The sequence below is a fragment of the Chamaea fasciata genome, unplaced genomic scaffold (genome assembly GCF_029207755.1).
Source record: "Chamaea fasciata isolate MVZ Bird 193981 ecotype frontalis unplaced genomic scaffold, bChaFas1.0.hap1 SCAF_14, whole genome shotgun sequence".
NCBI lineage: Eukaryota > Metazoa > Chordata > Aves > Passeriformes > Sylviidae > Chamaea > Chamaea fasciata.
In genome coordinates, this window is record NW_027094099.1 from 8,448,608 (window position 1) to 8,464,167 (window position 15,560).

At 37.5% G+C, this 15,560-nt stretch overlaps 1 protein-coding gene across 1 annotated transcript in view; it reads left to right on the plus strand.

The window, feature by feature from the left end:
- MYO5C (myosin VC) overlaps positions 1-13,466 on the plus strand; it is a 33,360-nt gene extending 19,894 nt beyond the window's left edge. Inside the window, exons 26-41 of the mRNA XM_066196746.1 lie at positions 463-556; positions 1,339-1,402; positions 1,489-1,569; positions 1,958-2,138; positions 2,962-3,055; positions 3,815-3,866; positions 4,066-4,231; positions 4,485-4,572; positions 5,276-5,371; positions 6,333-6,487; positions 7,601-7,690; positions 8,870-9,020; positions 9,427-9,709; positions 10,731-10,905; positions 11,427-11,507; positions 11,766-13,466. Of these exons, the coding sequence (XP_066052843.1) occupies positions 463-556; positions 1,339-1,402; positions 1,489-1,569; positions 1,958-2,138; positions 2,962-3,055; positions 3,815-3,866; positions 4,066-4,231; positions 4,485-4,572; positions 5,276-5,371; positions 6,333-6,487; positions 7,601-7,690; positions 8,870-9,020; positions 9,427-9,709; positions 10,731-10,905; positions 11,427-11,507; positions 11,766-11,918 (2,004 nt within the window). The 3' untranslated portion in view covers positions 11,919-13,466. The remainder of the gene's footprint in view (positions 1-462; positions 557-1,338; positions 1,403-1,488; positions 1,570-1,957; positions 2,139-2,961; positions 3,056-3,814; positions 3,867-4,065; positions 4,232-4,484; positions 4,573-5,275; positions 5,372-6,332; positions 6,488-7,600; positions 7,691-8,869; positions 9,021-9,426; positions 9,710-10,730; positions 10,906-11,426; positions 11,508-11,765) is intronic.
- The last annotated feature ends 2,094 nt before the right edge of the window (positions 13,467-15,560 follow it).

Here is a 15,560-nt window from a genome sequence, read left to right on the forward strand (position 1 = left end):
AAGCTGAAGTTAATAATCTGTATTTAATACATGACTGTACTGCATTGTTTTCATGTAGTAGACAGTGCAAGTTACTGCTCGCAGAAATAAGTGCATGTTTTAGAGAGTAATTGTGCTTGAATATTTATAAATCTAAATAAATAGATCTTTTTTTCCTTCCTTTTTCCTGAGAAAGTATTAGTTTCTACGGGGATTTTTTCATGTATGTAGTTTATAAACTGAACCTTAAATTAGTGTAAAGTCACATTTTTGTTCTCTCAGTCAATTCCATGGCACAAACATATATTTTTCAGTACCTCACATTACTGTTCTGCTCTGATGCTTGAGAACCAGATGCTTTAAACGCAACAATTTTAAGCTTTTCACCTTATTTACTTGTTCTTAACTATAATTATGATTTAACTGATACTCAGCCCTTGTCATCCACTGCTTGTCTCAGTATATGATTTCTGTTTGATTCAGAAAATACCTGAGTTGCAAAAGGAAATCGAGCTGCTTCAGACACAAAAATTGAATGTTGAAAAGCAGGCCCAGTCACAGAAGCGAGAATTGAGGGGTAAGCCACACACCAGATAGTGCAGAGAATTCCTAACTGCTGGCTGAGCCAGGCCACTTCAAACTGATCTCTTGGGTGTCAGCCATGACAAAATTTCAGTTCTCTTTCCCATCCCATGGTGCTTTAATTCCATTCATATGTATATATGCAGTTTTACAACGTGGTTACTGAATACTGAGTTCTGGGGTACCCCTCTGAGAAAACTCTCAATTTAGATATTTCTCCTTTGTGGTTAGAAATAAATACTAATGATTTAAACTTCACTTAGAGTTAAACAAGTGACCCAAATATGTGTAAACATTGTCTGGTTTTCATTCCCTCTGTTCTTTGTCCTAAGTCAAATAATGTCAAATATGCTTAAATAACTTGCTGAGTTGGGTTCTCTTTGGAAAAATGTACTTAAGAAGCACAATTATTGTGAACTTTATTTAATGATAATGTCATAGAGAAAACCTGTATTTGCAGCATTTAATGTAGTAACCTAGCACAAGATGATGAATCATCTATCCAGCTCTAGGAGTTGCCCAGATTCAGATTAGAAAGATGTAACTTTGCATTGAAAGTTTAGAAAAAAACCAGTATTGGTGGTACATCAACCTAGTGCTCCTACATGTCCCAAAGCAGAACTGAGTCCCTCATGGTATTCCTGTGGTAAATCAGATATATTTACTGAGTACCAGAAAAGAACCTTGTAGCTTTAGGAAAAGGATGGTTTGATCTTTTTAATGAAACATGCAGAGAAAATAATGAATTTTTTAAACTTTGTGGGTTTTTTTTCCTAGAAAAGATGTCAGAAGTTACAAAGCAGCTTCTTGAAAGTTACGACTTTGAAGATGTAAGAAGCAGGTAATTTTGTTCTAAGGCGTCTTCAAAAAAGCTTATAAAATGCATTATGGTCATCTGCACAGTAATGGCTCTGCCTTGCATTCTAGACTCTCTACAGAGGATCTGGAGCACTTAAATGAGGATGGAGAACTGTGGTTTGCTTATGAGGGCTTGAAAAAAGCCACAAGGTTAGTTCAGTTCTTCACTGTTTCTGTAACTCCAAGATGTGACCTAGAAGATAAATGGAAAGATGGTGGCTAACAGATTTTACAGTGTAATGCTGAAATTCTGTTAAGGAAATGAACAAACACTACATTATACGGTGAGCTGAGCAGATTAAAATCAGTTGAATATACTTCTGCCAAGCCAGTGAGATAAGTGTGTATGTGTCAGTCAGAGAAATGTGTTTCCTCTGAGATATCATGCATAACTTTCAACTCCTTTAATGCACAGATGATGTAATGGAATATCTCTGTGTTAATCACAGTACTTTGTTTTCACTTTGCATTAATTTTGACCCATTTAATCAAGGTCGTTCTACGTCTGCCATGTTCTTTCTCCCTTTTGTTTTAACAGAGTATTGGAAAGCCATTTCCAGTCTCAGAAAGAAATATATGAAAAGGAGATTGAAGGTTTGAACTTCAAAGTTGAACATCTTAGTCAAGATATTAATCATCTACAGAAATTATTCCGAGAGGAAAATGACATAAATGATGGCTTTCGGCTTGAAGTTAGCCGGCTAACTTCAGAAAATCTGGTAAGGTCCAGGTGTAGAAGTACAACCCAGCTATGTTTGTGGCACTCAAAATATTGTGGTTATGTCTTTGAAATCTCAAGGCTCAAACAGGTGGGGCCATGTAAGATGACCCATCCATAAAGCTCTTTCCCTGCCTGCTGGGGCAGTGTGTATGGAGACAGCTGAATTTATTGTCTGAGTGTCCAGCTTGTTGGGGTGGCCTCACAGAGACTTTTCACCTTTTCATTTGCATAAACCTGATTCGAGATTTTTCTAAGAAGCCTCCTCAGAGTTCTGAGGCTCTCCCCAGCAGAGGGCAGCTACACATTCCAAAACCAGCTACAGGCTCGGCTGGGGAGCCTGACAAGTGGCGCTGTGCAAAACTGTCTGACACGAGGAACTGATGTTGTTCCAGAAGACAGCATATGCCATGTCGTTTTTCTGAAAAATAATAGAAGAAATGTTTTCAAAACACAGCTACATAAATTGAAAATAAAAGGAAAAGTTATGTTATTTTTGAATCGTTTTATGGAATGTTGAAGGGGGTTTTTTTCACTGTTAATTGAACTGGGGAAATTAAAGCCATAGTGTAATTTCCTTTAAACTGGAACAGAACAATGGTAATAGTGGGACAGTCCAACAATTTGATTAGCTCAGTATTTAGTTTTTAAGAGTGGCCAGCAGCAGGTGCCTCTGGAAAAGTTAAACAGCAGTACCCTCCAGAGCCTCTCTCTGGTTTGGACTACTGGCAGTTAAGAAGGTCCTGGGGTGACTTAGGCACTATTGCAGGGATTTAAAAAGAAGGAAGGTGCTGAAATACACAAATCTCCTTTTTCTCCAAAAGGTAATCCCAGATCTTAAGCAGCAGGTTGCTGAACTTGAAAATCAAAAATTGGATCTTGAAAACCGTCTTCAAGAGCAGACCATAAAGTTGAAAGGTAATGGTCCCAGTCTTTCAGCTGTTTGAGATAAACTTGATGAATTCTCTGGAACAGAACTTTTAAAAGCTGAATTAATATTCCATGATGACTTCATTGCCTTATTACTTACTTTCTCATGAATAAAATGAAAAAAATGTAATGAAGAAGTTGTGTTGTATAGCTTAGACTTCTTCTTAAAGAGTAAGATATGTGTGCATACGTGCTTTTTTAGCTTTTTGAGGTCCTTCAGTTCTCTGGTTTGGAAATCTCCAAGTGCATTCCACTGGACTCTGCTAAGAATATGTGGAATGGAGTATGTCCTTTGGAAACAGTCATAAAAAGGAAAAGATCATTTGGAAGTTGAAGCATACTCTGTAAGGTGGACTTAAGAGAATCCTGCAAAACTCGGAGTGGGAGACGGGGAGAAGTTCTTCTCAATTTAGGAAGGGATACTTTTCTGAAGATTTGGAGTGTCTCTAACTGCAGTGCCTTCTTAGGCAACTGGTTTAAAATTTATGACTAGCTTTACTGCCAGCTGCAAAAAGTTAGTAGTATCAAAATCCTTCATCCCATATAATTTTCTGTGTGATATGGAGTAGTCACATATTTCTCTGATACATTATCTGGCAGGTCATTCAATTTCATTAGATGAAACAAAATTATGAGTGTAAGAAAGATTTATTAAATACTAGTACTGAGCAGTAAATACCTTTGATTTTGTTTTTTTCTCTTTTGTTTTGGGTTTTGTTGCCATTTATCATTGAAAAAAAATGGAAGAGATGTCAAATCGGCTGCATTATGAGCTAGAACGAGATAGGACACGAAGACGGTAATTTTTTTTTTTTTTAAATATAAGAAATGTAGTCACTCTAACCTGTGGTAACAGGGTCACTTAAACTCTCAAAGGTATTGTACTCCACTTAAGATTTGCCTTAGAGTGTTTTTTACAGTTAATAACTAATGGACAAGTATGATCTGACTGTGCTTTCACAAAAGATGAAGAGACAAGACTTCTTATCTATTTTTAGATCTACTGAGGCCCAGAATGAAGTAGACGTAAAAGAAAAAGAGAGTCTGAAGGACACAATCCAAGGAATTGAGGGGATGAGCAATGGTTTGATGCAAGATGAAGACCAGGATGAAGTACAAAGCAAGATAAAGCAAGTGACAACTCGACTTGCTGTGGAAAACATGGTGAGGAAGTGAAATTGTCATTAAGAAACTGTACCTGAAATGCAGGATAAAAATAATGAAATTATGATTTTGTGGTATGGATGGGATGTTTCTTCAACTAACTGAAGGAGGAAAAAAGATATGAAGGTGTTTCTTCCAGCAAATACAAGTAAAAGCACATCATAGTGCACTTTCATTGTGGCAATAACGTGGAGTGATAGAAAATGGTTTTTGATTGTGTTTACTCTGAACTCACTGACTTTGATTATTACAGGATCTTGAAGAAAAGCTAGACATGAAAGACAGAATAATAAAAAAACTAGAAGATCAGATCAAAACTCTGACCAAGACTATCGAAAAAGGTAAGATATTATGTGATTTATTTTGTTTAATAGCTTTGAATGCTCAGTGTCTGTTTGAAGAAAAAAAAAACATATTTTAAAAAGGTGGAGTTTGGGGTAGAGTTAGAAATTCAATACCTCAGAAAAATGTGCCACGGGAATCATCAACACAAATTACATAAAAATCTTCTCCTGGTTTTTCCCCCCAGCTAAATCATAGGCACTTAGTGGACTTGGTCTGTATGATAAAGATGAAGGCAGAGGGACAAGGTGCTGCCAGCAGCAGTTAAGGCACACCCTCACACAGACTCTCTCTGAGCCAGCAGTGTTAGTTCTGCATCTGACAAGGAACTCCTTCTGAGAGTGGCAGATAATTCCTGATGTGATGTTAGTCTGGACAAAGGTCTTATAGACAGAGCAGTTCTTCACTACAGGATACTCTCAGAAACATTGCAAAGTTGTCTAATGTAGAGGTGTAACCTTGCTGTTTATTTTTCTTAATACTGCAAGTAATCCCGCTGTAATCCCCCAGTGAAGCTATTCATGAATAATACAAATGTTACTTAACTCATAATGCTTGGAGCCATAAGATAAGAACATCTGTGTGGACAGGGCTTGTACTCTCTTAATTACAGAGAAAACTGCTTTTCTCCAGTAGTTTTTTCTAACATGACCATTAGTTTCACCATTAACCTGGAAGTAACAGTACTTTTGTGTTTGACAGCTGAAGCCCATGTGCCCACTGTGCCCAAAGAGTACATTGGAATGATGGAGTACAGAAAAGAGGATGAAGAAAGGATCATTCAAAATCTGATCCTTGGTATTTTAGTAAAACTTGGAATTTTATGAGTTGTGAACAATATTCAGAGCACTGTAATAAAAACTACAAGGCACCATATTTCACTGACATTCAAAGTTGCCTTTTCCCTGTTCTCTTAGCACCAGTACAGTTTGAAGGCTCTGAGCTGCTCTCTTTCCACTGCCAGACATTTCAAGTACAGAAATGCTTTATCTGTGTAAAACTAACTTCTCTGACTCTTCATAATGCTGACTCTGTTATCTTTCTTACTATTTATCTACCTCGAAAGCTGTAAATCTCAAGAGCACACCAGGGACTTGAATTTACTTTCTTCCTGGTCATCTACTAAGTCTGTAAGTCACAGTGCTTACATCCATGTATGATGGTTAGTCTCCTGTCTGTCCGTTCCATATCTTCCCTTCACTGAAAGGAGCTGTACTTCATGTTTCTCTTGTAGAAGGATATTGTCCTTCATCTGACCTGCTTTACAGTATCAGTCTTGCTGCCAAACCAGCTTTTCTCATTACCTTACAATTAATAGTGAATTTGACAAATTTTCCATTAAACATTTGTACCATTATTAAATTAACAACACCTACCTTTTCTTCTCACCTCCTTCTCACTTGTGAATGTGTATATTGTTGTGAACAAAGATGTGGCTTTAAGCAGTGCTGGAATTTGGTGGGGCATCCAGTGGGCAGTTAAATGTAATACGCTTTTTGAAGTTGTCCTGCCTGGCATAGCCCATGCTGGACCTTACAAGTCACTGCAATACTCTCCTAGTCCTCGGGAAAATATAGTGAATATTCGTATGTCAGCAATACTGTTACAGAAGTTTCCAGAAACAAGTGTTTCACCAGTAAATCAGTTATCAAGTGACTGGTCACTGCAGAAAGGAACAGCCTGGTGCTTGTCTTTTTCAGAATGATACACTGAAAGTTGGATTTTTACATAATAAACCAGATGACTCTCCTCTGTGCAGATTTAAAGCCACGTGGAGTTGTGGTCAATATGATACCTGGCCTTCCAGCTCACATCCTGTTCATGTGTGTGAGGTATGCAGATTACCTGAACGATGCTGACATGTTGAAGTCTTTCATGAATGCAACCATTGATGGCATCAAACAGGTTGTTAAGGTAGGAGCTGTGTTTGATTGTACTCTACTGTACTCTTTGATTTTTAACACAAGGTTTACAAGATGCTTGCATGGTACCTGGGGAAGGCCAACCCTCCCACTTGTTGATATTCCTAGAAGGGAATGATAATCATTGGTGACACTCCTTTTGAGGTTTGTAGTTGCATCCCTGTAAAGTCTCCAGGTAAGGGTCTGCTGTGCTGAACACAGAATCCACAGAATGCATTAACATTAATTATTTTTATCTGAAGATGTTGTTGATGAGATCATTTAAAGTATTTTACATTTTACAATGAGTAGCTAATTAGGTGAAGTGCACCTGTGCTTTCAACTGGTAAAAGTCAGAGGGACAAAAATGAAGGCTGGTATGTCTGGCAGCAAGCTGGTAGTGGACTGAAGAGGTTTTTGCACTGCTTGGCTACTGGTGTAATTCAACATGTCATCTGTACTGCAGCACTGGAACCCAAATGTTTAAAATTAAATTGCCAGCCAATGTACAAAATTTATTTATAAACAAAAATTGCTATGTTGTATGCATAACAAATTCAGCTCTGTGAATGCTTTATTATGGATTTATAATGGAATGGAACACCAGACGCATGGAGGAAGCACAGGCAGGAATGAGCTGTGGTTTATGCAGTTGAACATGTTGTACAGAGAATGCCTATAAGTTTGTACACAAACAAATTTATAGCACAGTTTATCCATCAGAGAAGCTTTTGTTTACTCAGCTAATAAAAATAAGAGATAGATAGTTAGAACTGTGTTTATATGTAGTTCAGTTTGTGAATGCAGGTGTTCACACTTCTTTGCAGGAAGCCCTCCAGTACACCACATATCCATAGGAATTGTAAAACTGTTTGTTCAGGCTTATTATTTAGCCTGCCTGTCTAGTAAGAATACTTAAGCAGTATTTACCAAACAAAAGGGGGATCTTTGCTGTGTGTTAGCCTGAAAACAGAGCAGGATTTGTTCAGCACCTTACAGATGCTCTGTGCCCCTTCTGCTATAGATAGGCTCTGTTCTACCAATACTGTAATGGTCTTAAGTTTAATTATTGAATTAACTTCATGAGACGATACCATAGTAAGACTGCTTTACTTACTATTTTCAGGAACATTCAGAAGACTTTGAGATGTTGTCCTTTTGGCTTTCCAATACATATTATTTTCTTAACTGCTTGAAGCAGTACAGCGGGGAAGAGGTAGGATTGATTTCATAAAATAATTTTATTACTCTTGACAGATTTTAATTGGAATTTAAAATAGCATTCATTAATAACTATTCACCAGCTCACCAGTGTTCCTTACAGGTATTTATATATTCACATTGCTCTGCAGTGGTGCTGTGTGTCTTATACAAATAATAAGACAGTATAGAATTAATGGATTAAGGGAAGCATCAAAGTGCTAAAGTAGGTTAAAGCCATGACATGGAAACTGCTATTTAATTTGAATCTTTCCACATGAGCTTAATTTGAGCTGGACTTCAGATATCTGGCCATGTATATATATGTATGTATATATAACAGCTTTACTATTTTATAATTAGGACCATTCAAACACTTGCTGCTACCAAAATAGGATAAAACCTCTGGAATGAAGCAAAACAATAAACTGTTCAGGTTTTTCCCTTATTTCGCTTGCTTGTTTAAGCTAAATCTCATCCTGAGATTCAAGTTTCTTTTAATTCTTTTCAGTTGGAAACTCTCGCTGTGTTTTTAATGAGGTTTTATGGACTTGGGTGGCCTGAGCTGAGGTTCGAGGTGTTCCCTCTCCTGGCCACATCAGGGTCATCCAGAACCCAAACCCACTAAACTTCATTGCCAACACTCTGTAACTGGGGATGCAGCAGGAGGGAAAGCTCTGAATCCAGAATTTACTTTTCATCTACATTCCAATTTACATTAAACATCTCACACAGGTTAGGATTCAGAGTAGACTTTTGGAGTCAGAACTTCACTAATGAAAAATCCAAAAATAATACCCCTTTGCAACAATTCAGTGTAGGTTTTTTTTGTTTCCCATCATAGTTGAAACAACTATGTTGTTGGCTTTTTATTTGTGAGTTTTGGTTTTTTGGGGGGGGCAGAGGGACGAGAGGAGAACAGGGAGAGTTTGCTTTCTGTTTAAGAGATCTAAGAATTGCTCCAAAGTTCATTGACATCTATGCGTGTCTTTTCTTTGGCTTTAGGAGCAGAGCAAACATCAGCATAAACTGGAAAATTAAGTACAGGAAGCATCTATTGAAATTGGCTGTAGCTTTAACTCATTCTGAGACTGTATTCAGCCAGAGACGGAATGAGTAACTCCAACACATTGCAGTAACAATTTATAATTACCACGTTATGTGATGTCTAATTATATTTACAACTCACTTGTAGGAATTCATGAAGTGTAACACTCCACGTCAGAATAAGAACTGTTTGAAGCATTTTGATCTCTCAGAATACAGACAAATTCTCAGTGATTTGGCCATTCGAATATATCACCAGTTCATTATTGTAATGGAGAACAACATTCAGCACATGATTGGTAAGACAACAGCTATCCAAGAGGACCTAAATGTAGCTTATGAAATATATGAAAAAAGCTTATGCAGGGAGGCAGAGGGTGGGACACACTCCTTTCTCCTCATATTCATAGATAGGTGTTCCTGCATGTGTATTTCTACACATAAGATTTCACTGAATCATATATTCCCAGACTTTTTCCTCAAAACTTCCTAGTGTAGGATAATGCTGTGAATTTGAGCAACATCATACAAAAATAAAAGACTTTTTAAAACTTGTGTGCTCTGGAAGCCCTTGTCAGTAGCTTATTTTTCTTGTATCAATTAACTTCTAAAATATGCTGAAAGTAGGTTTTGTTCAATAATTAATGTAACTGAAAGGAGCCTCGGGAGTTTTGATTTTATCAGTTATTGTCTGTTGTGTTTCAGTACCAGGCATGCTGGAGTATGAAAGTCTTCAAGGAATTTCTGGCTTGAAACCTACGGGGTTCCGTAAACGTTCTTCTAGTATAGATGACACGGATACCTACACTATGACCTCTATCTTGCAGCAGCTCAGCTATTTTTATAGCACTATGTGTCAGAATGGCTTGGACTCTGAGCTCCTAAAGCAGGCAGTGAAGCAGCTTTTCTTTCTGATTGGAGCTGTCACCCTCAACAGTCTCTTCCTCCGCAAGGACATGTGCTCCTGTAGAAAAGGAATGCAGATAAGGTAAAGCCAGTAAAGCTTCAACGAGCTAGAGAATGAATTTTTAACACTTGTATGGAATGTCCTTTACCTCTAAGTCACTGAATATTCTGTGACCATTCTGCTGGAAGTAGCCAGTTGTTTTTACTTCTTTTGGAAAAGCAAATCCTCGTATTTTGGGCTGAGCTTTCTCAACATGACAACTGTAAATTGTTCTTTCCATGGAAACACTAGTGGAGGAAAAGGCAGAGAAAATTACAGTCTGAAGCTTAAAGTCAGACATGGTTAGGATTCTTTCCATGCTAGCTCATCCGTGATGTGACCATCAGTATTTTTAATTCTTCCTTACTGTAGTGAACAGGTGCAGTGTCCCAGGGCTGGCAGAGATACAGAAGCTGACTTGCATGTTTCATGCTCTGTGACAAGACAGGCACTGAGACAGAGCCTTGGAGATGTAGATTGAGCATCATCGCTCTTGATGCAAGCATCAAGGAAACATGCTCCTCACTGTTTATATGCTCCTGACTGTTTTGCAGAAGAAACAGTGCATTTGTTTTCCATGAGTCAGTCTGCAGACTCAAGTGAAGGAATATCAGTAAAATCTTGGCCCAGCTGGGAACATTTTTAGAGGAAACCTTACAACCATCAGTTATAAGCCTGGCCCTGCTTTGTGGCAGCAAAGATTATTCTCATTTCCTGTACATGCTCAGTCATAAATAAATGTTTTAATGCCATGCAGTGCAGTAGACAATGCCAGTATGTATTAGTAATTTTCTGGAAACAACAGCTAAACTCACTTTCTATCAGCCAGGCTTTAAGAATAGTAAATGAAGACAAAAATTGAGATACTCAAAGGATTTAATTTATAGTTCAATAAACTATTGATTGTTTGATTTTTATGATCTGCAGGTATATTGTTTTTAACTTAAAATGTATTAATTTGAACACAGCAGTAGAAGAGTATTTCTTCTTTAGCAGTCTTCAAAGTAGCTTGCTTGTCAATGGGAATCTGACATTTCTGTTCTTTGTTCATGGTTTAACCTAGATGTAATATCAGCTACTTGGAAGAATGGCTTAAGGACAAGAATCTTCAAAGCAGCAATGCCAAAGAAACTTTGGAGCCCCTGTCTCAAGCAGCCTGGCTCCTTCAGGTTAAAAAGATCACAGATGATGATGCCAAGGAAATATGTGAGCACTGCACATCTCTTTCTACTGTGCAGGTAATGAACCATCTGTTTTCTTCTGGCATCACTGATTGCAGAATCTTAGCTACCTGAAACAATTTGTTGCAAAAAGCCATTGGACTTCCATTTCATAAAAGTAGCATCCTCAGCATTTCAAATCATCACTTGTTAAATAGGAATTTTAATTCATTATTCCTGATTGTTTGGAGCATTTTCACTGCTCCCATGGTGAATGCTTCTCTGCTTTGTTGTATCCCACAGTTTTGCTCCACAATGTATTTTTTTTAGTATGTCACAGGGGCTTTTTTATTGTTTCCCTTAATCAATTCAGTTTTTTCTACACCTCCTTGATCTTCCTGACACCTCTAGAAATGAATCATAGCAATCATCATATATGTAACAACTCAGTAGGTGACAAGTCAAAATTCTCTCTTTACTGTAAAACATTTTACTGAAGCTTTAATTAAATATCAGTAAGAATGTCATAATAACACTTCCTTCTTTTTGTCTTCTCCCTTTTTATGACACACTAAAATAGTCTTTTGTAATTTGAGCAGATAGTTAAGATCTTGAACTCATACACTCCGATAGATGACTTTGAGAAAAGAGTGACTCCATCATTTGTTCGGAAAGTCCAGGTAAGAGCAGCAACTGCTATTTCTAATATTCAGCTTACAGGATACTTCATACACACGAGTTTTGATGCTTTATAGTTGTACTTGACCTTCACATCACATTATTACTAAGTTGCTCATCTTCTAGACACTTGAAAGTGATGCGAACAAATCTGCTTAACCTCATGGAAAAGCAAGATTTGCAATGGGAAGAAAGTGATGTACTGTCTTTGCTTTGATTCTTAATTCATTGTTTTCACACTCTTTCTGTTCTGATTTCAGGCTATGCTAAACAACCGTGAGGATGTTCCACAGCTGATGCTTGATACCAAGCATCTCTTTCAAGTGACGTTTCCGTTCACCCCCTCTCCACATGCTTTGGAACTGATACAAGTCCCCAGCAGCTTCAAACTTGGCTTTCTCACGAGGGTTTAATAAAACCAGTGAATTGGTATTTCCTCAGAGACTCTACAAAGACATCAGACTTTCATGGTTCATTTCACCAGCTGGTGGATAGTATGTCAGTGTGCAGTGAATTAAGTTGTTAAAAACTTGTTCTTCAAGACTTGAACAGTAGGAGTAATCTTGACTTGTTACTTCCTTCTCCCTTTTCTTTCTCTTCTTCCTTCATTTCAGTCCTACAAGAATAACTTTATGTCTTCACCTGGACACTAAGTTTACCGTACAGTTTTTAGTCCAAACCTGACAAGAAAAGCTTTTGTCAGACAAGTTTGCATTGCTGCCCTGTCAGCAGCAGTCAGAGGGGAAGACTGGCATTTGATAGATGTTACTGCTTTACAATTTTCCTTGCCTTCACTTCACATAATGAGAGGGGTTTTTTTTCTTCCCAAGGCAATTCTATTCTTTGCCTTGATATACTGATCTGTTTGAGACTGGCTTTCACCTTTCTGTGAACAGGGGAACTGAGATCAATCTAAGAGAATGGCTGTTACAAACCCACAATGTCCTTTTGTAGGCAGGCTGGCTCTCTGAGTGCTTGCATTCCAACTCAGGCACTCTACACAGCTCTTTGGCCAGAGTAAAGACTCGGGTGCTCTTCCTGGAGACAGGTTTCAGTTTTGTTTTCTACAGTGACATGTTTGGATTTAATACCAGTTATTGTAACAGAAAAGTTAGATATAAAATTCATGCTATGATCCAGGTTTGAATTACAAGCTTGATTCTCTGAAAGAGAGGAGTCATCTCCTGGTTTGCTTCCATTCACTGTGCAAAATATTTCAGAATATACACTGAGTATGCACACATGACCTTTCTGCCTTTCTCATTTTGCTGGTTTCCCTCCTCCAGTCCAGAGACTGAATGGGAGCAGATGCAGCAACTGTGGTCTGGTGTTAATGATAAACCAAGCTTAATTCCTTACATTTCACCTTTACTTATGTAATTTCAGTTGCAGGATCCTTAAATGCAGAAATGGTCTCCTTTCTGCTTTGTTCAGCCTTCTCCCTGCGGTCAGGGAGTAAAACAGCAACTTTTATTTAGTGTCAGAACAACAGGGGAAATAGCATTCACCTCACCACAAGGGTGACTATCCTTAAATAGGTAACTAATGCTGGGTTTCTAGCTACTGTTGGCCATCGTTATTAAAATCAAGTACTAAAGCTCGGAAATAGTTAAAAGATTATAAAGAATTGAGTTAATTTAAGGAACAATTTATTTGATTTATTATTATTATTACTACAGTGTTAGTACTTCTTGTTTAATTTCACAAACAATCTGGAAGTATAAAGAGGGAATCATTCTTGCTATTTAGTGTTCTTGGTGTTTACCATGTACAGTGTCATATTCCTCATGATATCCACAGAGATATAGTCAAAAATATATGAAGGAAACATTTTGTGTTTTGTTCAGTAACAATAAAAGCTGTACAAAAGATCACACATGTAGGTAGACTAGTATTTTAACATATTAAATAAAGTAGTTTTAAATCAATTTGTAGTTCTTTGTGTGATGCAATGGTTATCTTTTCAGTATGGAATCATTTGAAAGAAGTTACTTGGAACTCTGTGAACATTTGTGAGCGCTGCCAGTCTTGTATTGCGCCATAAACATTTATTTAATTTAGTTGCTTTGCTGTAACATTGTGTATCTTCCTGTCAGCATTGTGTGCTGTCCTTGGCTCCTCATGAATTTCTGGAAACAGTTTAATTGAAGCACTTCTGTTGCTGCAAGTTGTGCACAGCCCTTTTTTTTGCTGGAGCTGTGTGTCTGTTACCTGGGCTGATGTGAGGAAAATCACAGCCCACCCTGGCATCCACATCACAGAGAAGTGCCAAGGTGTGTGTGCTGTTATGACAAAAACTGTTGATCAAGGAAAACTGTTCTGACAATTTGATGCTTCTTTAGTTTGAGAGCTTTGTGTGGAGTGTGCTATTAATACTGTGTGTGCAAACAACAAGGTATATTTTTAAAACGAAGCTTAAAATTATCTGGCTTACCATATGCTCTCAGAAACTTACCTTGCTTTTGCTGATATTAATGCCTTCAGCCAGAATTTAAGTGCAAAATGCTTTTTGTTCTCTGTTATTCTTCTGATTATAAGGAGCAGTTTTAGTGAAGGCAGATACATGAAAGAGGCGTTACTGAGATTTACTTTCCTAGAATGATGCTAAAGGAGAAACGTGTTTCATTCAAAGGGGAAAGTGCTGAATGGTGATCCTTACTGCAGTGGGAAAGCACTGAAATGGCTTATGGAGAGATGTTTAAGATGCTTTGGGCATTTTTTGGATGTGTTTAGACATGTGACTCCTGCAGTTTCTGGGAATAGAGCTCAGCAGCACAGGGTGGTCCCTTTCAGTCCTGTGCTCCCATGATATTCTAATAAAAAATTATTAGGGCTGGTTACTTTTACCCACATTCAGTGCCTTCCATAGAGTATAAATAATAGAAGTGACCTTCAGGACCTTCAGCACTTCTTTAATTTGTCAAACATGTTTTCATAAGTTTCCCAAAAGTTTTTTCAAAGACTGCAAGAAAAAGCAGCAATTTTTAATCCCATTGACTTTAAATTTAGTGTCTTAGAATGAGAATTGTAAAGTTATAACCAAGGAAGAACCGGCATGGACACTAATCAATTGGTTGGACTTGTAAATTTTTTAAGAATATGAGATAATATTGGCAGTGCTGTTTGTCAGAACACCAGGTTGATAGTTGTAAAAATAAGTTGCCAGTCACCTCCCCAGTAAATTTCAACTTCAATACTTGTTAACAGGCAAATACTTGTTTATAAACAAACCATCAAAAAAACGGCTGTATTGAATAGGCAGGTACGGTCTGGCTTGCCTAATAGTTTCTGTTCTTTATTCTATGTTCTAAACGAGGGCAGTTAAAATAAAGTCATTATTATTATCAGTAATCCCCAGTATGTAACTGATCTGAGGTGATGCAACTGGAGAGGCTGAGCTTTAAATACCTTTAAGTAGAATTAATAGGAAGGTTGTCTTTCTACATTAGCAGCTGCACAGGGCTTACTTAGTCATCTTGAGAATCTCCAGGTTCTTGCTCACTGAAAAGGTGGGTAATTTTCTTTTCTTTTACAAGATTCATTGCACAGAATTTCTCTGTAATAACACTGATCATTAATTTCTTAATGATTTGCCATTTTAAAATTTCTAGTCTAACTTTAAAAACCTAGTAAGGTTAAAATTTCAGGCTGTAGTGCTGGGAGTTGTAATGGTTTTAGACCTTTTTGCCTCAGATATCTTTGTAAAATTGTCATAGTGATGGATCTGTATACTGTCTCAGGAGTAATACTGCTTTTTAATTATTCAGAACTTATGATGGCTTCTCTTGTAGCAGAATTTTGTAACGTGTCATAATCTCATCTGAAGTAAAATAGTGATAGCAGGTATGATTCCTCCTGCACATTATTCCAGCAAATTCTCATATTTTCTCAAAGATTAATTCTGCCCAGAGTATTTATTCCAGGCCTAATAGATCCTTGTCAGAAGTGTCTGGAGCTACTGATGACATTTTGTTCAAATATGATCAGTGGTTCCTCAGGGAACCACTAATTCTGAGAACCATGGAATAACAGGTTATTCAGTTGTGAATGTCCGG